This window comes from Phalacrocorax aristotelis, chromosome 8 (genome assembly GCF_949628215.1).
Source record: "Phalacrocorax aristotelis chromosome 8, bGulAri2.1, whole genome shotgun sequence".
NCBI classification, from domain to species: Eukaryota; Metazoa; Chordata; class Aves; order Suliformes; family Phalacrocoracidae; genus Phalacrocorax; species Phalacrocorax aristotelis.
In genome coordinates this window covers 4339683-4361595 of record NC_134283.1, presented here as the reverse complement: position 1 = coordinate 4361595, position 21913 = coordinate 4339683, and the positions used below count along the sequence as shown (strand labels likewise).

At 41.7% G+C, this 21913-nt stretch overlaps 2 protein-coding genes across 10 annotated transcripts in view; one reads left to right on the top strand and one right to left on the bottom strand.

Annotated features, from left to right (window-relative positions):
• The window catches only part of WFDC1 (WAP four-disulfide core domain 1), a 140049-nt gene that overhangs the window by 35628 nt on the left and 82508 nt on the right, over nt 1–21913 (top strand). For 3 of the 9 annotated variants that reach the window (XM_075101271.1, XM_075101270.1, XM_075101269.1), the window contains exon 1: nt 8767–8919. The exons of the other annotated variants lie outside the window; for them this stretch is intronic. The gene's annotated coding sequence lies outside the window, so the exon portion shown is untranslated. Of the gene's footprint in view, nt 1–8766; nt 8920–21913 lie in introns of those variants that run through there. 9 annotated transcript variants of the gene reach the window in all.
• KCNG4 (potassium voltage-gated channel modifier subfamily G member 4) lies at nt 1871–20453 on the bottom strand. Its single transcript, XM_075101275.1, has 2 exons — nt 19704–20453; nt 1871–2881 (listed from the first exon to the last, which is right to left on the bottom strand). The coding sequence occupies exons 1-2, from the start codon at nt 20451–20453 to the stop codon at nt 2096–2098; spliced, it is 1536 nt and encodes a 511-aa protein (XP_074957376.1). The 3' UTR covers nt 1871–2095.

The following is a 21913-nucleotide window of genomic DNA, read 5'->3' as shown; positions in this document are numbered from 1 at the left end:
TCTGCATCAGGGCACGCGTTCGAGCCGGGATCAGTCAGCAGGGAGCAAGCACTGTCTTTGGCTCTGTCAGACCAGAGGGACAGAAGTAGACTGTGCTGGGTATTGTGGCAGTGTGCAATTGTTTTTCCTAAGAAGATGGAATAACTGTAAAGAAATACAGATGCTCCTAGAGAAATGCAGGTGGCAGCAGCACGCGTAGGACCCTGGAGAGATCTGGGTCGTGGTCCAGATTGTGGTTGGATTTTGCCTGGTTTACCATCTAAGTAGTCCTATTGTAGAGAATTGCAGGCAAAAAATAAATGCTAATGGTGAAAAATAAAAAGTCAGATGGACCTATGCATAAACCAGATGAAATTCCGCCCTTTATGTGGCAAATATAAATGCCTGTCATCTAGTGTCGGCTTGTTCCAATTGTGTTGGAACATCCCGTCTATAATCCGCTAGAGTTTCTCTGGTTTAAATCATAGGGTCAATGCCAAAGTAAGATAAATCCAAGAGATTAATTTGAGTCACGTGATGCAAATTGTGCCAACAACTGTGCTTTTGTGTACTTAAGCTATGCAGCGCGGCGAGGATAGTATCTAAAAACCGAAACCCCCAAATGCCTGCGTGAAGTTGCATAACTGTGCAAGTGACTGTGTGTGGGAGTTCCCGTGGGAGGGAGGTCACAACGCCTGGAAGTACCCCCAGGGCCCCAGGCTGCACCGTGCTGTGCAAGAATGGGGCCTGCTGAAAACTGGAACTGAATCGTCACTTCACTGAGCTTTGCTCCATCACAAGGTCATGGAGACCTTGGTAAGACTTAAGAAATGGAATAACGACCGCTGGAAATCTGATTTAAAAATAATGTAGGCCTTGATTCGTCTCAGCACGTAAATACCTGCCCGACATTCAGCGTGTCGAGCTTCTGCGGGTACCAAGAGGACCGCTTACAAACTGAGGACCTGTGAGCTGATGCAGGCCCTAAACACACACAGGTGTTTGCACAGACCTGGCCTTCGTGTGTTGCTGTCAGTTTTCACTGGCTGCATCCACAGCATCTAAAAGGTCGACTTGTAAAAGATCATCTAGACTATCCCGTGAAGTAGCATTGTTGACTTCTGTGTAGTCCTATCGCTTTCTTCTGGCTATACCTGGATATCCCAAAAGGGACATCTTCCATTTGCATTAGGAAATCACTCCCACTGCCTCTCTGGCAATCATTCACCTCCTTTACTGTTTATACCTTTGGATACTTCTGAGCTGTCATCTCATTTTCAATAGCTCTATTTTTTTAATCTTTCTTCCAGAGGAGCCATCACCATTCAGAAAAAGATAACACCAACTCTTTTTAATATGTCAATAAGCTTGTTTTTTTTATTCTCCATTATTATTTTAAATAAGTATATGAAAAAGTTTGAAACCTCTTGCTCTCTAGTATGGAATGCTTACAGTTTGCAGACTGCAACTGCATTTCAAGCAAATTCTCTTGCAAACACTATGTATTTTATACAATAGCAGTGCAATTTGTTATTTATAGATTGATCGTCTGGCTACAGGCAAACTTTGAAAGCTTTCACATAGGGCGCTTTTATTTTAAGCTTATTAGTGGCTTTAGCTACAGAATTCAGATTCGTATTGAGGATTCTTCTGTGTGCCTGGTGGATGAGCATTGTAGAAACAACACAGGTGCGTAGCCCTGAAAGAATCCATTCTAATGCTTGGCTCAAGATGTTCATTGCAAGAACATTGGAAACTCAAAGGCAAATAAAATAACAAGTGTATTTGTGCCAACAGAAGCTATTTTGTTTGTTACTTGTTCAATATTGGGTATTCAACAAGATACATGACTGGCAGAGACAAAGTTTATTCTTATTAGTCATAAAGAAGAGTGAACATTTATTATTGAATAAACTCTGACTTTTGACATCCTCAAAACCTCCGGCTTCATAACGATGTGTCGGAGCTAGCTGCGTTGGCTTGGCTGCTTATTATACCTATGCTGGCAGAGAAAATCAGCATCGTAACCTACGTTGTTGCTTTGCTTTGTGTGTTATGTTGATGTACATACATGTATATTTCTAATCCTGTTCTTGGGAATCTTTTACAACCAGGCTTATTTCCCTGTGTAAATGTATTTGATTGGTGATGCTTGATCCTCCAGGATCAAGCTGTCTGTCTCATTGAAGGTGTCGCTTTCACCAGAGCGATTGGCATTTTTTACTCTGTTTAGCCGAGACTGCAATCGTTCATGTTCTTTTCTCAACTCTGAGTAGGAATGGGAGAAAGTGTGGAATATTGATGTTGCAGGAAAAGACATGATGAGAATCCCACTGAGGATGCTGCTCAGAGCCACCATCTGGCCTGGGACGCTCCGTGGTACCATATCTCCATACCCCACAGTGGTCATTGAGATGATAGCCCACCAGTAAGAAGCAGGTATGCTTGTAAATTCAAGCACCTTTCCGGATTCGTTCTCGGCGAGATAGACCAAAGGAGAAAACAGAGTGACAGCCACGCATAAGAAGAGTAAAAGCAGGCCAAATTCCCGTGTGCATCTCCGAACTGTGAGGCCCAAAGTCTGCAAGCCCAAGGAGTGTCGGGCAAGGCGCATTACATACAAGATCCTCAAGGCACGTAAAACCCGTAGCACCAAACCAACCTTCTCCAAATAGGTGTTGCTGCTTGGCCTGTCGTCCTCCTCATTTGAATCATCCTCTGAGAAGATGAGGGAAACATAATACGGTGAAATAGCCAAGAAGTCAATGATATTCAGGGGTCCTTTGAAGAACTGACACTTGCTCCTTGCCTGAATAAATCGGAGGCAGAACTCCAGGGAAAACCAAGCCACACAGATGGTCTCTATGACGAAGATGTAATAGCACTTCTGGGAACACTCGCCCTGACACAAAACAAAAAGAGAAATAAATAAAAGAACAGTCTGTGAACCAGTGTCCAGAAACACTAAGGAAGAAGCAATATGTATCTGCTTGAGCCACTGGTGTCAGAAACGAACAAATCCCAGCTAGCAGGTAGTCGTATGGCAGCTATCTCTCAATGGTGTATAGACAATAACGGGCACGTGAAACATCTGAATGAACAGACATATCTACCTGCTTATTTTTATTGTGTTGCTTCTCCCAGCCTAAATGAATGAAACTCGTCTCTGTACAAAGTCTTGGCATGCAGCCTGTAATTCCCAAGTCCCACTTTCTGTTCTCAAACAGAAATTAATTTAAACTTGACTGGTTTTTAAGCCCCTACGAAAATCAGTTTCTCTTCAAAAGAAATATTAATGTTTGAATGTCTCAGTGAATTTCTGGTGCTGTTCAATGCATGGTGCTTTCACAAATGCTGTGTACCCTGGTGCAATTAAAAGTGGATCAGAGATTTTCATTAAGTCATCTGGATTCTTGGCTCAGTTATGCTGTATATAAAACATGGTTTTTTTCTGTACATGCAAATGTTTTAATCTAAAGGAAAATAAATATCTGCCCAGTGGGGGAAACTTCCCTTGAAGGATCCTCTCCCGCTATTGAGGCCACAAGCTACGAGCAGCATTTTCTTGTTTTGTTATTAAGGAAATTGCTTTAGTTGAACTACCTTGGATTCATGGTTTTTATTTTCCTGAGCCGAGCTTAAAAAATGAAACTGCTTTTGGCCTTCCAGTGAAACGAAGAGGCAAATGTAAATTTAACTCATAATTATTTGGGTAAGCAAGAGGCTACGTTGAGCTTTGCCCCTTAGTGATGGGCAGCCCCTAGGTTACACCCACCCAAAGAGTGAGCTGACAGATGGGCACGTCGCTTACAGGGACTGGGGTGTACATACTGCCTCCTTCATATGCACAAGTGTCTGTATTTCAACTGGTAGAAAACAAACCAGGTCCTGCTACCATTTTTTGCCTTTTAGGAGATAAGACATAGCAGTGAAAGCAGCATGTACTGCTTAGCAGCTGGACACCTCCCCTGAAAGGAACGCATTATTTTTAAATGCTGGTGTCACTGCTTTCTTACACATCCTATCCCTCCTATTGATAAATACATTCCGGTACTGATCTTGTGATTGAACTCATGCTGTTTTGTTGCTTTTAAGCATTGTGAATAAATTTATTGAAGAATTCCACCTAACAGGTACTTGTATGATATTTTCACGGTGGCATGCTGCTATTTACATTAAGTTCTTGCATCGGTGTGAATATTTGGTTCTTACCCAAAACCAGTTCAAATGAGCTGGAAGCTTTGATGGACTTTGGCTGACTTTGAAGCAGCCTTGGGTGCTTTTCTTTGCTGAACATGTTATCAAAACACTGGCATGTGAAGTGTACAGGGTTTGAATTTTTGGTGAAATGAGAAATCTCAGCTATAACGGGGAACCAGAGAAAGGGATTGACTACCAGAGGGAAATTTTTCACACTGACGACAGTCACCGTTGGAATAATCTCCCCAGGGAAGTGGTTGACTCGGCCACGTTGGACACCTTTAAGAGTCGTCTGGACAGGGTGCTGGGCCATCTTGTCTAGACTGTGCTCTTCCTAGAAAGGTTGGACTAGACGATCCCTGAGGTCCCTTGCAACCTGGCATTCTGTGTGATTCTGTGACTAGTATCGCAACGCTTTGAAATTCCAGACTGGACTCAGAATATGGGTTGTCACTGCACGTTCCAGAAAACCTAAATGTAGAAGGTGGTGATTTCATTTTAGACTTTTAAGCTGCTTGAAAATTAATATTTAGCAGATAGCCCTTTCCAGCTACAACTTTGGTACATGAAGCCTTAGCAAGGTTAAAGACTCTTCTTGTAGTCTTGCTGAACCGGGACTTGCATCTCTGAGATGTTCACAGCGGCAGAAGATCAAGCAGAACTAGGGATGACGAAGGAGGATCTGTGGAGGGAAAGAACCTCCTTTTGGGAGAGCAGAGTGGCCGTGTGTTTTTCAGGAATAATTGCAGACCCTTGGTTTGTGAAAGGCTTTTTTGTCACCTCTGTAGACCGAAGCCTGGCTGCTGTATGCATCTTTCCTGATAGCCTGTCTCTGAAATTAAGCCATTGAGAGCAACAATTCCTCATACGGTGTCATCCATGCTCAGCCAAATTTCATGAGCAATATTGATTAAAAACACCACAGGAAACACATGCCCCTACTACTAATTACACTTACTACTAGTGTTCAGTTACCCTCTGCATTGCAATGTGATGATGGTTTTTTAGTGTCCCTTGTGATAGAATTAGTATTACTATTACTACACTATTACTATTACTTTTACTATTAATACTATACTATTGCTCTACTATTGCTATAATATATATTACTATGCTATTCTTGGGAGTAACAAGTCTCCCTGTTCTGGCAACATTTACACCATTGGCTATCTGAGGTTCCGCAGGTAAAATGGTAACATATCCCTTAAGTATATGTTTTACCTTGTCTAACCCTCAAAACAATTTAGCTCTGTAGCACCGTTTGGGGATTTTTCCTCTTTCTGAAGAGTAGACTGTCAAGATCATAATTTATCTCTTAAGGTAAACATCACAAAAGGTAATGAAGACTTGGCCCTGCTAGAGTTACGCGTACGGGATCAGGTTATGGCCCCGTTTGAAGTCATTGCCATGGCAGTGCCTGGAGTGCGTTGATGTTTGCAGAGCTGCTGACTTGGCTTGATGAGATTGCTTACAATCAGCACTTGTGTTATGCAGTGTTCACTTTTTCTGAGTTGTAAATTATTTGTACCGTGCAGCCTGGACTCTGCGCAGACCTGCCTCCGGTCACTCTAGTGATGTGGCCTGTGAATTATTCATTGTCTCCGTCAAGATTTATTTTATTTTTTGTTAACTGCGCTGAATTTCCAGTACGTCTGTTACTTGTTTACCTTTATACATATACAGGTGACATTGCTCTCAGACCATCATGTAGCTTTCACTATTCCTTCCTTAGAAACTCTAAGAAAATAAATTTTGCTTGCTGGAAGTTTTAACCATTAAGATCTAGGGTGTCTTTTGAATTAAGTGTGAAATTTCAAGGTGTAGAATTATAATGACTGGTTGGGAGATTTTTTTTTCTTCTTACCATCCTCAGTTGCCTCAGTATTGCCCATAGAAAGTTATACATATTTAGAGAAAGGGATTTGTGCAGTTGACTTCCTAAATGCCTATTTCATTTTTCAGAACAGCATCCTTCAAATGGAACTTTTTAGGACTGTTACTGTGCATTTTATTCCTCCTTTGTGCATAGTTGTTGGTGTAACGGACAGTGAGTTGTCCCCTGTAGCACACTTTATCTTTTTTATGTACTTTCCAAAAAACCTTTCAGAAATGTTTGCATATGATTCAAACCACAGTCCCTTTTTCTGCTGCAGCAAACAGGAGAGTGGCGATATCACAGTCTCTGACACTGTGACTAATGCAGAGAGTTCTGTGCTTCATTTTTTCAGAAGGGACAGAAGAAGGATGTGTTTGCTTCAGATACGCCTAGACTACGTGAAGGCCTGCAGCAAAACCAGCCCTGTTTCTCTCAAAGGGAACTGATTTATCCATGCAGCACAGCCGTTCTGCGCAGAGGTGACTAACTCGAGCCTTACAAATAACGCAGCTGGGCTACCATCTCGCAGCAGGGCCATTTCACTCCGTTACATAGTGTGGATGTACCGTGCTTTAGTCAGTCCATCTACAACATCTGCTGGTAACTTCCAAGCCTCTGTCCCTGCCTGTCTTTATTTCTCCCTCACCAGTGTCTGGAAAGAGAGCATAAGCTCCTGGCTCTACGGGATTTAATGAGAACGTGCTCATTGATTCCACATTGGGAGATAGATTTTATCCAGTAAGTTTGTATGTGAATCTTTTATATATTAGGAATATTTGTATATAATGCGTAATATATGTGATATGGTTTATATAGCATATCCCTCTCCAATGTCAGTCTCTTTGAAGATTCTTGATCCTTTTGAACATCCTGTTCAAAAGCTGCAAATATTAGAATAAGAGGAAATACTAAGTAACAAAGCCAATTTCTGTTTCTCCCAGTATTTTTGATGAGTTTTAGACCTCAGGGTGCTTTATGTTCTGCTTACAACTGTTGTTGAAAGAGCAGGCAGAATAACATACTGGCTTCAAATACTATGTTCTTAGCAAAATACAATGCCCGTGTCAGTGATAGATTTCAAATTTGCTGTTGTCACCAGAATCCCATTAGATCTTAGTTACATTCAGTGAACTGTCAAATTATGGCCCAAACGCTCTGATCCATGAAAGGGATTTTTTGCATAAAAGGCCTATAAAGGAATTTCTGTGCCATGACAACTTCTCTGTATTTCCTCTTCCTGAACAAAGCAAGCACCTTTGGGAAATTTGAGTGATCGATGCCTGCCAACACAAAACACAACAAACTCCTCCCTCACTTGACCTCACCATTAACTAGAGCAGAATTCTGAGCTTTTATTTTCATATCTTTGAGTCAAATTTGTAACTGATTTCTTTCTCCTCCTGTACCAGGGTGTAGTGGAACTTATAAAAGCTCCAAGCCAGTACGGTGTTGACTGTGAATATGAGGGGAAAATGAGGTTTTATTTATAACTGACCACAACATATTTTGGGTGGGCTTTTTCAGCAAAACCCTCTGACATGTTTTACACTACTGTAGCATCAGTCAGTACTCGAATTCTCATCGGCTTTGGTGGGAGAACAATTATCACACAGGCAGTGGTGAGTGAGTATCTAACTCTTTGTACTTCATTCATCCTGCAGATTTACTTTTGAAAAATGCAAGAATTTATCAGGATTTATAGGACTCATCTCAAGCTGAAATTCTACAACGTATGATACAAATGTAATAGAATGAGCGCCTGGTATTGATCTTATGTATGAAAAGGACATTTGGCTCAGCAGTGAAGGAAACAATATTTTGTATGTAAAAAGGATATATACTGAGCCTGATGCCTGAAATATCGAGTGATTTCTTAAATTTATAAACCACCTCAAAGAGCAAAGTGGCTGTTTCAAAATTCTGTGCCACCAGAGATAATAAGCAATTCATGCTTCCTTTTCATTATTGCCTTCTGCAGTGTAAGGCAATGGCTCATTTTCTGCATTCTCTTATGTGTTGGAATGTTTATAGTGGTGCAGTAAAATTGCTCATTTTAGGATACTTCTATTAAATTCTCTATAAATATGAAAAAAACAGGCTCACAATAAAATATAAGAATGGCAGTACTGGGTCCAGTTAGCCCAGTGCCCTGTTCCAACAGCCTGAGACAACAGATGCCCAAGGCAAATCTCCTGGCTTCTGTTTTCCACTCCAGAGCTTCTTGAGCTGAAGTCGGTGTTCATGTAAGCAAACTGAATTGCTCTTCTATCAGGTTTGGCCGTCCTTTTATCTGCTGCCTGTTGCATGGAGACTCACCTCTTTGCTTTGAACTAGGCTCCTGCTAGTTTCATGTGATGCCCCTAAGCTCTGTCACTGGAAGGGGCGCTGGTTGCTTGATTGACATTTAGTCATTTCCTTCCGTTTGTGATTTTGTAGACCTCTGTTGCAGCTGCTGTAGCAGCTTGTTCCCACCCTGAGGAATTCTGCCGGCCTTAGTCCTTGCATGAAGTCGTGCCATCCTCGCCTTTCCCTGGCCCTTCTCCTTTTTGAGGTGTAAGGGACTGGGACTGCACTTCTAAAGTGTGCGTGAACTGTAGGTTTATATAGTCCGATTTATATATTTTTATAATAAATTCAATAAACTTTGCTTTTTATTGCATACTCCTTACAAAAGTTGAAGCAGGTTGGTTCTCTGTAGGGACAATGCTTGGAATGTAATATCTCTAATAGTGAGAAATTGTGTAACTCTAAGTGTTGCTGCACCTTTCTTGCATTACCTTTTTCAAAAGGATCTGAGGCTCAGGAATGCAGCACCTCCGAGGACCACATGTCTGGTGGCTTAATCTCAGACCTCAATTGCACAGGTGAGTTTACAAAGAAATTGATTCCCTAACAGTGAATTCAAGCAAAATGAACTTGAGATATGTGCCACTCACAAGATAAACTAAATGAGATAAATCTCCTGGCAAAGTGCCTTCTTAGTTTACCAGAAACATTAGTGAAGGCATAATGGCATCTAGGATAATAAACACAACCAGATCTCAGAGTTATGCTGCACTAACCTATCTTACAAGAGATATAAATCTCATCTAGTGAAAATAATATCTTTACATACATCAATAATTGTAGTAATGCCCAGGGAGATGGAATCAGAATTTCCCCCGCGGAATATACATCTTGTCTATGCACCTTGTTTTTCAGATGCAACTTACTTTGTTACATTTTCTGGACAAAGAAAAAAATTATTATCTGTAGATGGATGAGATGCATGAGAACACCAGGGAACTATTCTTACGCCTTCAGGATCTGCTTTGTGCTGACCATTTGTGTCCCACTTGGTTGCACTCGAAGACACTTTATAATTAAAATATGCTCTGGAAAACTTGTTCTGAATCACTACCTGATCTGCCAATTGATTTCCTGCTGCCAAAGATTTACCCCGATACCTTTTGCAGTGGTTATTGAGCCTTTAGTCCACTGTAATGTGGTTTTCCATAAATGCTGGAGCAAACGCAAACCAGAGTGACAGTCTCTGTTTTGCAAATCACACGCTTGGGTCTGCTCCTCTTATAGAACTGTTTGAGGATTCTGAGCGTGTGAGCCTGAGTCTGTCTGGCCTGTTAGCAGCTGAAGGCTGTGTTGCACAGTGATGGAAAAGGTGTCAGGTTTTACCTCTCGTCCCCTCACCAGAATCAGCTGGAACAGATCTGTTCTTTCTAAACCTCTGCAGAGCACCGTGGAAATCAGTGGCACAGTTTTGATGGTGAGGCAGCGGCAGGCTGGCAAAGTTTGGCACTTTTCTGAAAAGGGGTGTTATATCCCTGCCCACTGTATGACATGGAATGGACTCTTCATGGTTTGTTACTCGTTCTTAAAAACAAAAAAACCCCAAACAAATCCTTTTAAAGCAATTTCCAGAGTGTAAAAAAGGGAACTGAAGCTATCTGAAAACATCAGAGGGAGGCGTGCAAAGTTTATCTTAATCTGAGGAAAAACGGGGAGAGAAATCCTGGTTTTCCCATTCTATTGGAAGCACAGTGCTGGGATAGGAATTGGATAGGTACCAACTTTCTGCCCGTGGTGTCACTGACTCTAAGTGGGAGTTCATTGGCAGCAATCTGAACCTGTTTGCCCTGGTGTGTAATTTGGGATTTCACACAAGCCCCAGGTAGGGTGGAGTCCGAGATGTAAGCCAGGCAGGCCCACAGCATTTCTCATGATTGCCTTTCCATGCTTGCGGGTTAACCCTGCTCATGGGGTCGGTAGGGCTTTTAAGCCTTTCTTGTGTCAAATAATCCATTTCTTAGTTAAATAGTGAAAGTTGCGCGAATGCTTGTAGAACACTTTGCTAATCAGTATTGCTAGTTCAGTATATGGATTATTTCAGAGTCACATCATCACTACAGAGATTCATATTTTCAAAGCTTTAGAGTGGAAATGAACACGTACATCAGCAATATGTATATATGTTGCTTATTCAGCATACATATGAGAAAGGCAACTAATACTGTTTATGAAGCCAAGTTGATAAAAGTCCTTGAACTCAGCTAGAAGTCACAATTGCACCACCGCATGCAAACACTGCGATTCCCAGGGTACCTTGATGGAAACCAGCTGGCTCATCATCATAAAACAAACGAGCGATGGACAGAAAGGATCTGAAACGTCTTCCAGCTAGATCTACCCTAGATGCAGTAGGGATTGCTTCCAAGTACAGGCTGTTTGGGTGTTCAGTCACCTATACTAAACAGACAGTCTCAAAACAAAGCAGGGAAGGAACTCATAAAGCAATATGCCTGGATATTCTTGATTTAGACTCCTCCTGGAGTCCTAAAGGAGAGTTTCATTAAACATAGGATGTGAACCTGCTTAGCACTCGGCAGACGGAGGATAGACTGCCAGAACATCATCTTTCATACCAGAAATGTGGCTGGCTCCATGGCTGATGCAAGGTCACAATTAGCATCTGCTAAACCTACGCTGGCAGGCCCAGATTTTGCTTGGCACATTCAAATACAGCCAGTTACTGCTCAGATCCTTCCCTCTGATCCACACACTGTTCTGTGGACAGAGGCCAGTGTCCACTGAAGTGGTAGCAGATGGGATCAGTCTGCATTGTGGCTGTCAACCTGCCTTCTGCCTGCTTGTGCTATCCAACACTTAGTAGAGAGGCTTATCTCAGCAAGACTGTCCTTCTCGCAGTCTGGCCTCTTGGCCGACTCAGAGAAAAACCATTCAGCCCTCTGTGTGGAGAATTTAGAAGGAAAACTCACAGGATTCTCCTCTCGGTGCCCATAGTTGACTTTTCCTGGGCAGGGTGCTGTTTTCCAGCCTTTTGCACTTCTCCCAAGGTTACACACGGGCACTGCATCCTGGTCTACAGCTTCTCCCCAGGCAATTCCCTCCATGGAAAAAAAGAGCAAGCTAATGTAATAGTGAAAAAACAAGCTTTGGTTCTTGCTTTTTCCTGTCCACAGATCCAAAGTGGTGGGTCTACAGGGTGAGGCTACAAGTCTAGAGAGTGGTTAGGGAGGAGCAGAGGCAGATCAAGCCCTCTGTGTAGGGAGCCGAGATACCTGACCGGCTCCCGGCTGTTCTGATCCCAGTCAGCAGCAGGAAGTGAACAGACACGGGGGAGAATCCCTTTTGGCTGTAAAATGATGATTCGGTTAGTAAGTGTTGTGCCAGTGCATGTTCCCTGTCTACCTGGAGCTGTGGGATCCAGCTGCAGTGCTGCAGGTACTGCTGAATCACTGCGACCGCATTGCCGCTATTATTTGAATAATTAAACCATGCTCTGCTGAATCAAATGATGGTTAGGGAGAACTTGAAAACCCTACGTTATGGATCACTTCGATGCTTGGATTTATGGTTACAGACCAATGCAATCAAATCAAAAGGCTTACAGCCTGCTGAGAAAGAGACTGTAACCTGATTTACAGAATGATGAGCTTGTTAAAGGAGTGCTGCGTATTCTGATCACAGAACAGTTTCCCACACATTCGCTTTATGGGAAAGAAGCCCGGACTTATGAAAACATTTACTACAACTAGTACATTTGAGGAAACTAAACTAATATTGGGGTTATATTAATGTGGACATTAGAAAAAACATAGAAGGAAATTATTATCTCTGTATCCAACACATAATTATCTCCTCCGGGGCAGAAGCGTAACTAAAATAAAATATATCCATTAACTTTTAAGCTTGGGTCCTTGTTCTGCAAACACCGTGAGAATCAGTCTGAAGAATCTGAATTTGATTTAAACCAATTGGTGACCCCAGAGTGTTTGTGTCAGGAGAAAGATGTGGAAGTATTATGTTTTTCTAAATTTTCCAGTAAAATTTCACAGACTGCATTTTGTAACCATGAAGAACAATACAGTCAAAATGACAAGGTATTTATCTGGGACTTAGAAGGATGACCTTCAATTTCCAGTTTTGCTGCTGGTCAAATCATTTGTCTTGTTACTGTCTCTGCTTCTTTCCTCACTGCATATTTAAGTTCTTTGGAGCAGAAACTGCTTGTTATTGTACCTGTGTAGTACAGGGTGTACAGCGGGGTCCCAAATATGGTTGAATCTGTTATAAGGGAAAAAAACTACTGCTAACAGGAGGTGCTGCCACTGTGGGAATAAACACACATATGCAGTTCATAGACCTGATGCTGCAATGAAATTAGCAATTAGATTTGTTCAGAATTAAAATACCAGATTGTGACTGCAGCAGTAGACTGAAGAGTCCTCAAAGATTTCCATCGTATTCAAAGAGGAAGTTCTAAAACATACAAATTTGGGTGGTGGTTTATTTTTAACACTTGGTGCGTTATTGCTACGAACTTGGAGGGTGCATTGGTTTCAAAGGGTGTTTTCCGAAGACAGAGTGCCCCTCTCAGAGGAAGTGCCCACCTTCCCAGAGAAGGCATTTATTAAGCAATCATCTGTGCTGAAACCCTTGAGATGAGTCAAGTGAGGAAAGTAAACAGGATTTTTTTTTTCCCATTGTGAGTATTTCAAACTTGAAAGCAGCAAAAGGGAAAGGAAAGCATGATTCCCAGAGAGGAACACGTGCTGGCACGCTGCATAGCAGCTGATCGACTGCCTGCTGCAGAGCAGCTGGAACAGCTGGGGGTCCCCCCAGGGTAGCGTGCAAAGCCAGGAGACTTAGTGCTGTTGGGATACAGCCAAAACTGGATGAACATAAGGCAAACTAATAATGTCTAATTGTGCTTTCTGAACATTGGACCTTGTACTGGCAGAGCCAGCTTTTGAAAACCATGCAGAAGCCATGTAATCATTGCAGTGAAGCGTCCGGACTCTCTAAAAATTGTTTTCTATGGCAGTGAGGGTAAGCTGAGCCTGCCCCCCCGCTGGTGCCCCTCTTTGGTCATGTAGAGCAGGGCTTAAGTAATGTGAACTTCACCAATGTTGTGCATATTAGATATAACGCTGCAGTAGGCAATTCTGTTTGCACATGCTGGAAACCAGGTACTAATAATACGGAACTATGAAATCAGAGTCACAAGATAATGGTGCAATTTCAAGGTCAAAGCTTTTGATGTTGCTGAATGGATATGCAAACCTCAGAAAAAGGCAGATCCTGTAAAGTGGTAATTTGTATTTATATATCTCAAAGTCCCAGGCTTTAATATTCTGATTTCTGTTTTTTCACAGCTTCTTATTTCATTATCTTTCTTCAATTGTTATATAATTTAACTAATTCAATCCAGGAAGCAAATAAGTTAACTCAGTCCTACTGTGCCGAGTGCACCTAGTAGACTGGGATTTTTTTGGTGGTTCAGTGAAGCACATTTTCCTACTTTAGGAGCCTAGTATTCCTGCAGTACTTTCATTGCTGCTCAAAATGGTTAGAAGAAATGAGAACTGTACTAGACTGGATAATCTAGGAGAGTGCGTGTCTGCAGTAAGTGTCCTGATAAGAACCCAGCAAAATGCACTGAGCAGATGCAATAAAACCAAAGCACATCCAGCTTTATTTTGTTCCGAGTAATTCCAAGTCATATGTACATACCGATATATTTAGAGATGGGCATGCACACATAGAGCTTTATAGTCTTACTCTTTCAAATGAGCATTAGAAGTGTTTCTAAAAGTCAGGATTGCATTAATCTCTTTGCAGTAGAGAAAGTCATTCTGGGCCATGCTTTGTGTGATGTATGCTTGTGTTAGAAGGCAAGTTTGAACCCCAGTTACTTGAAATACTCCTGCTTTTCAGGTACATTCTGAGTAGTGCCCCACTTCATTAGCAGTACTCTGTACCAGTCATTCAAAAAGATATTTTCAAGCAGGAATTGTTTTGCCCTGGCTAATCAACTAGAAAATTTTTTTTTGATCAATATTTAGACCTTGGTGTTTAAAAGCTATAAAGATGGTAGCCAGCAGTATCTATCAAAATTTGGCTGTCATATTCAATTTACCGAAGGTGATTGCTTCTAACAGTTGGCCAAATTACACTTTGATGAAGAGTCTTACCTTTGCAGACTACCCGAGCAGCACAACTTGGTTTATGCTCCTCTAATTGACACTCTCCATATGGATTATTATCTCCTCCAGTCACTCCCAAGTTCTTTGGGTTTTCCTTTAAGAAGTTCACTAGGGATATTTAATGTTGTCTGCAGGTTATGGGCAGGGTTGGAGCTTTACGTTCTAATGCTTTTGTAATGGATTTAATAACTTGAATACTGAGGATATACCTCTTGCCAGTATACCTGCACGTACTGAACGGGCTAGATACAAGTCAGTGTGAATTTTTATAATTAACACAATTAGCTGTGGCAACGGTAACCCTGATGAAACAAATATCTTGTTTGATTTTCTTTCTTTTCAGAGTAAAACCAATAAATTGGTATTTTCCCCTATAAAGTAAAAGTAACCACTCCTAAAGAAAATGTTTCCTGGCAGTTTCATCTAGGGTACAAGACAAATATGCCAGTTTTAGTATCATACAGACAACATCAAACACTGGAAAACATAAGTCAGGACCTCCAGAATAATGGTGTAGAATGAAAAAAAATAATTTTTAAATGGTTCTACATATAAAGCACTGGGTTCTTTTCCTCTGTTCGTGTTTTCTGGATTCTCAGTGCAATCAGAGACTAAAAACTTACTCTTTTAAAAGGAATTAGGTTTTCACATAATCAAACAGCCCCAGGAATGGGAGCTTTCAAAACAGGAATATTCTAAGTTTCAAGATAAAAACACTAGATCTGACAATTCTGGTTGCAGCTGATGTTTCATTAGGTTATATACAATACAGAAGGCAATTACAAGCTCATCAAGGTCAGTTAAGAGCAAATATAAAAATTAGTAGTATCAAGGCCTGACCTCTCACTGATCACCAGAGGAGAGATGGAGAGGAGAGAATAGACATTTCCTTCTCTCTTAAACCACACTTAGGTACGGCATCATGTAAGTGTGGTTTGTTGGGAGCCGTCTGCACCGGGAGAAAATGATTTGGTTGTTACTGTGCTGAGGGACAGGGAATGGAAATGTCTGGGGTTTCTTCTTTCCCCCCCAGACCTTAATTTGCTTGCCTGTTGAAGACCTTGCTGTATCCTTCCTGCTGAGTCATTTCTCTAGAGGATGCCAATTTTAGGGACTCAGTAAAAGAAATATCTCTTCCTAAAGAAAATCCCAAGAGTGCTTCAAAGCTGTCTCCCTGTTCTGTGGTGCTTTTATTCCATAGTTCTCTGTTATAATGATGTTTTTTTTTCCTTTGGGTCAGATGTACTGAGCAGTGACTATTTCACTTACACCTCTTGGATCCGACTGGAACTCTCATGTGGGACTGGGACTTTTGGGAGGCTTTGGTGGGGCTTTTGCCTCATCTCTTGTGGGGCAATCTTAATTCCTTCATTTGAAGGAAATACCGGTAGATTTTGTCGCTTCAGCTTTCTTAACCTGTATGTGTGGCCTCTGATTCAGATTTGTAGTTGTCTCAGGCTGCCTGAATTCAGATCAATAATAAACAGGAGTTCCTCACCTCCAAATATGCCTTTTTTCTACCTCTACATAGACACGTGCCTTGATAACTACGTTTTGGTGATACTGTATTTGCTTCCTTACTGAAGGCAGTTTGGTCTCCATAAAGAACAGACGCAAATATCCTAGATAAGGATGCATTGCCGCTGGGGGATGTGACATTTCAGCTGGTTTATGCCCAAATAACATAATTTGTTACTAGTGGGTCCTCTTTCCTTAGCATGAGGTATGATAAATTCTTTTGTATATCTGTTTCATGGTCAGACTTAAACTTGAGATCACTGGAACTATTCGTGTGCTGCTCTAGAGTTTTCCTGAACTTTTGGCCTCCTTCACCCGGAGCTGTTCCCTCTGGGTTGGGATTCACGGCGGGTGCTTATGTGATATGTAGTGACAGAACTGTTTGCCCATCTAGCTGTGTTTTTCTTTCATATCTCTAATGAGGAGGTTTCTAAATGTCATTTGACATATTCTAGAGGGTGTGCATGGTATCAATTATAACAACTTGTTCTTTATCTTACTTTCGGCTGCATTCCTGCCTTTAAGCTACCCCCCCCCACCCCTTTTCTGCTGCCCTTAGAGGTGGCTCCTTCCCTCCCCTCTGGTTGCCAGGGTGACTGGGCTTCCCTGATGCAGATGCTCTTTCCTTGGCTCCTTGCCATCCCTCTCCCAGAGACCGGAGTTCTCACTTTCCCTCGGATGGTGAGGACTCCTGTTTGCTCTTCTGCCTGCCTAGGCAGCTATTCTCCCTTCTAAGCAGACCTGGTTTAGCAAGGGCTAAAAGGAGAAGTGATTTCTTGTGCCTGCAGGGTGGGATCAGCCAAGCCTCTGAGTGAAGTGGAAGTCACCTTGTATATTTTTCCTTTTGTTTTTGACTCTGATCCTTCTCCTTGAGCTGGAGTCCTGCCAGTTCTCACTCTCTTAATGTGGCTGTGATGATGAGAAAAAGGACCCTAGGGTGGTACATATGAAGCAGAGGTAAAGCCTTTTTAATTTTTATTTCAGAATGGATAAATTCAGTTTCCAGTGTTAGTGACATTGGTAAACAGATCCTTGCTGTACTTGTAAGCACATTTATGCATAGAGGTTTGCCAAGCTTTAACTCAGAATTGAATAAACTTCAGGATAGGGCATCTTTGAATTCAGGTGGGAAATTACAAGTTGTTCAGAAACTTTATTGAAAGGATTTGACTGGCTTTTGTCACTGAGCAAACGGATATCGTGTGATCTTTATGCTTAGCCCAAACAGCCAAAATTTCAGATTCTGCATGCCTGTCCCAGCTTGCTGGTAAGCCTGGCCCCATCTTGGAATCACTTTCAGAGGTCAGCCAGTGAAATTTTGTGAAAATTACAAATCAACGTAGAGTTGCAGTTTGCCTGGGTATGACTCAGCCGCAACCTGGATTTTTAGTCAATTAAGTTCTCTGAGTTATTTGTCCGGTTCTGGCTAAAATGCTCTTTTGAGGTCTCAGTAAGAAAATTTTAGGTGTTGCAGGCTAAGAATTTAGGGATGGAAATTTAGGGAATTTAGGGAATTTTCCATCCCTAGGGATGGAAAAGCTACTGTTTAGTAGTTCATACTCTCTGCTTTTCCACAAGGCATGAGTATTTTGTCTCATATATTCCCCTATGTTTTCACTGGCATAATTTTAAATGATTCAAATAATAGGACTTTTAATACTCTGCTCTGTGCTTCTGGAACACAATGACAAAGTGCATTAGACTGGTGCTGCGAGTGTCAATTATGTAGTGTTTCCAAATATTGGGACAGATGTGGTCCTTTGCTCAAGTTCATCCTTCATCCCCTCCTCTGCACTTTAAACATTCCATCTTTTGATGGAATCCCGTATGCTTGTTTTCAAAGTAGTGATATATATGCAGATCTCTAACTAGTAATGTCATCTGTGTTTTATAGGAAATCCAGGAACAGCAGCTACCCTGCAGCTACCAGATATACTTATAACCCTCAGCATGCTTCCCTTTCTAACATACGGTTAATTATTTTTAAAACACACAACACATTACATCTAGCGGAGCTCTGAAACATTATGTGCTTGTTCTTCTGCGTGAAAAGTATTTATAAAAGCTTTTCTGCAGTGGCTGGGAGATTAAGATAAAATGCATGGGGCTACTTCCATTAACAAAGTTAGTAGGAAGCACTTGCTAGAGCAGAGTTTGTAATGTTTTTACATCTAGCTGTAAGAAGGATGTTCTATATTTAAAGCACTTCCTTGGAAGAAGCATTGGAACAGTGTTACAGTTTTTCCTGCCAAAAGTAATAGCTGTGGAAGGCTACAAGAGCACCAGACTGATTACTGAAAGGTAAAAGTCTTCCTGTGCAAATGTAAGTTAATATTCGAGGGGTTAAATGGAACAGGGAATGATCTTAAATTTCAGCCGTCTCTGCAGCCCTTAGTTTTATTCAGAGATATTAAATATCATGACATATCTTCACCATGACTGTGCTGCTTTGACTTACAGCTCGAGCAATAAAATATATACAGATTTTTGTATTGTGCACTCCACGCCGTGCTAAAAATGTAAAAATGACTTTATTCATCCATACACAATCCTTGCAGGAGTGTCTTACCTTACAGCAGTGGTTGGGGCAGGGATTTCATTTGACGTGGATTTCTTCAACACTTTGGAAGGGCAGTTTGCAAACAAAGTGCAGGATTCATTAAAGAGATTAGTCGAGGTTATTTGATGAATTTGGACACATTACTACGTCTGAAATCACTTTGGATTGTTAATTTCCTCTGGTTTATTATTAGAATAACAAACCTTTAAAATGCTGAAATATTCACAACAATGTTATAGAGATCCTTCGTGTATGATACAGGCTTGATTTATTTGCCCTGAATTAATGTAGATGGCTTACTTGGAAAGGCTTTAAAGGCAGTTAGCAGTTCAGCTGGTATTTGGCATTACTCCTACAATATGTACATATATGTGGGCAAATACAGAATTCTATTAGCATGGAATTATGATTTGTGGAGGCACAGCTTTTAAGTATCAGTATTTGTGAAAATACTTCATCTGTCCCTCATCCTTTGAATTTTGCGCAACTATTGAAATGTAACATTATAACATCATAAAAATTAATGACTATTTCTTCCTTTTTAAAGCTCTGACTGTGTTATCACAAGGGAAGATACCCGGCTATTTTAAAAGTAAAGATGTCAGAGGCAAATGTTTCTTTAGCTGATGTGTCCAAATGAGAGATTGCTTGTAACTAGAGAGTAAAGCACGTCAAAGAGAAAACTCCACAATGTCAGAGAGTCTCAGTGCTAACAAGTTAATATAACTTGCGCCAGCAACTGCTTCTTAAGAATGAGAACCAATGCTGTATTAGAAAGCTGCAATATCTCTTCTGTCCAGAAGCTCTTTCCTGTATTTTAGCTAACAATTAGTAAAAGACTTTGTTCACATTATTCTTAATCGAATATCACTTTGAAAACGATAGAACTAGTTTAAGCCATGGTTGAATTTTCTGTTACAGACCATTTTATTACCAGCGACAGTTTTGAACCTCATCACTGTGGCTTTTCTGTATCTTTTGTTATCTTTTTAATGACGTGTGCCTAGCAAGACAGACAAATTTCTTTTAATTCCGTAGTTAGACCAGTTAAAAAGGACTGACTTACCCTGTCTTCTTCAGCTCTTAAGTCCGGCATTGTGCTAACACAAAGGCTTATAGCTGTGGTGGCCACAAAGAGAATGGAGAGACAAGCAAAGACTTTCCCTGGGAGTCCTGACTGGGGATTGTCTACCATATCTCTGAGTCGGTTCATAAACTGTCCAAATTTGGTTTTCTCATCCAAGACACACGTAGCTTCTTTGCTCCTCCGAAGCTCCTCTTCTTTGCGTACCTCGGCCAACTCCTGCAGTTTTTGAAATAGTTTTCGAAAGCAGCAGTTCTCCAGGGTGGATTCCTCAATCCCCCAGTATCTCAGCTCCTCCTGAAAAGACAAGGCACACATGTCTCTTAAGAGCATCAGCTTCCCCGCTGCTAGAAAGCTGACAATCATCCCAAAAGCATTGGGGTTCCTGTCAAAGAAGAACTCATGGGTGTCTTCATCATAATCATCACACAGCTGAATTATTTCTTCATAGCTGCTGCAAAACTTAAGTTTGCTCAATCTGGTCAGGGGGAATTCATCTAAAGTACTCCAGGGTAGCAGGTACTTGATGCCTCCAACATTTATCATGATCTCTGTCTTTAGATCGACTGCAGAGACTTGATCAGGGTGGTAAATCCTCCTCACTCTTTGGTAATGGACCCCTTTGACAGAAGGGGTTTCAACAGAGACAGGAAAGAAGTGGCTCAGGGAATTACAAGAAGTGTAGCTAATGTTACTATAGTCTTGGTCACTGCCTCCGGAGAGAATAGGCATCGCTAAGTTCTCACTGGGACATCCGAAATGGCATCAGAGCAGGGTTATCTGTCAGCCAAAAGATATAGGAAGGAGGAGAAAACATAGCAGAGGTTATTGCAAGGCAAAAGGTGTTTCAGGCTACTTCCCTCAATCACAGAATTAATGAGTGCCTGTTTTGTAAGTAAGTCACCTCTATGCTTCTTCCTGAAATCTGCAGCCTGTGAATGCGATTTGCTTTGCAGCCTCATTGGTTGTCTGGCAACACACAGGCACAGAGGAGAGCTAAAGTCTCATTCATAATTATCGTGAAGGCTCGGCTGCCTGCAAATCCGAACGTGAACAGATCGATCTCTTCTCTGAGCCGGTCTCGGTCAGCATTAGATCGTTGTATTTTCCAGTGGCTGTCGCATCGCTTTCTTATGTCTATAAACCCTTAAATATATGCTAACTCAAGTAAGCTGCTTAATGGGTATTAGAGTGGTGAATTACCTGCGATCAGCTGGATGTGAAGTTCTTAATTGCTTTAACTTGTATGCTCAGATTGCAATTCCTCTTCCTTTCACTGCACGCCTGTTTTGCCTGCCTCCCCGAGGAATTGCAAGGATTAGCTAGTAGATGTTTGTAAAATGCTTTAAGAGGTAAAGTGCTGTATAAATGATGACTATTCTTATCAACCCGGTCTTATGTTGCTGCAAATTACTGAGAAGATATAGGGAATATTTGCCCACCCCGGAGGAAACTTTGTTACGCAGACAGAAAGCAAAGTACGCTACCCGCTCGGGGTGGGGGGAAGCAGCTGAAAGATGCCTGCCTCCCCCCTTCACTTCCCCCTTCCAGGAATAAACCCCTGGTTTTGTTCATAATCTCTGAAGATTCAAAGGCATATATTATTCCGAGTCAGTGAACTGCAAAAATGGCAAGGAAACTTCTGTGAAGTTACTTACCACCGTGCCTCGGGCTGCTGCCCGGTGCCTGGCTTCCCTGCAGGTGAAGTACACATGCCGCAAACTGATCAGCTGTCCTCTGAGTTACAATCCAGCGGAAGACCTGGGGTTATTCTGTGGTATTGATTACATGAAAAATCACTCTAGCACTCTGGAGACAGCAGCCTCTATCCTCTTTCTCTTTCTCTCCTTCTTCCCTGGAAGGGGAAAATATTCGTATGTGTTCACATAATATATGTTGTACTAATAGATCCCTTGCAAAGGAGACAGTGTCCTAAGTGGCAGCTCCTTGTCCAGACTCCTGGGGCTTCCTGGAGAAATACGCTGAGTGAGAGCTGGTGGATCCTGCCCTCTCCCTGTCTCTCTGTTTCCCTTGGGACTGTCAGTGTGGTCCTGGAAGAGGAGGGGAGAGGGAAGGAGGAAGGGCTTAGAAATAATCTCTCCAGCATCACTCCGTCTATTCAGCAGGCAGCAGGCAGCAACTGGGTAAGAACATGGAGTACAAGGACAGTCTCCGACTAATGAGGTTTAATA

Bases quoted from the DNA above. Each gene is read 5' to 3' on its own strand.
- KCNG4 (XM_075101275.1), bottom strand. From the start codon at position 20,453: ATGCCTATTCTCTCCGGAGGCAGTGACCAAGACTATAGTAACATTAGC. The intron at 2,882-19,703 runs GTAAGTCAGTCC...GTTTTGTGTCAG, and splicing joins TAAGAGCTGAAGAAGACAGG to GGCGAGTGTTCCCAGAAGTG.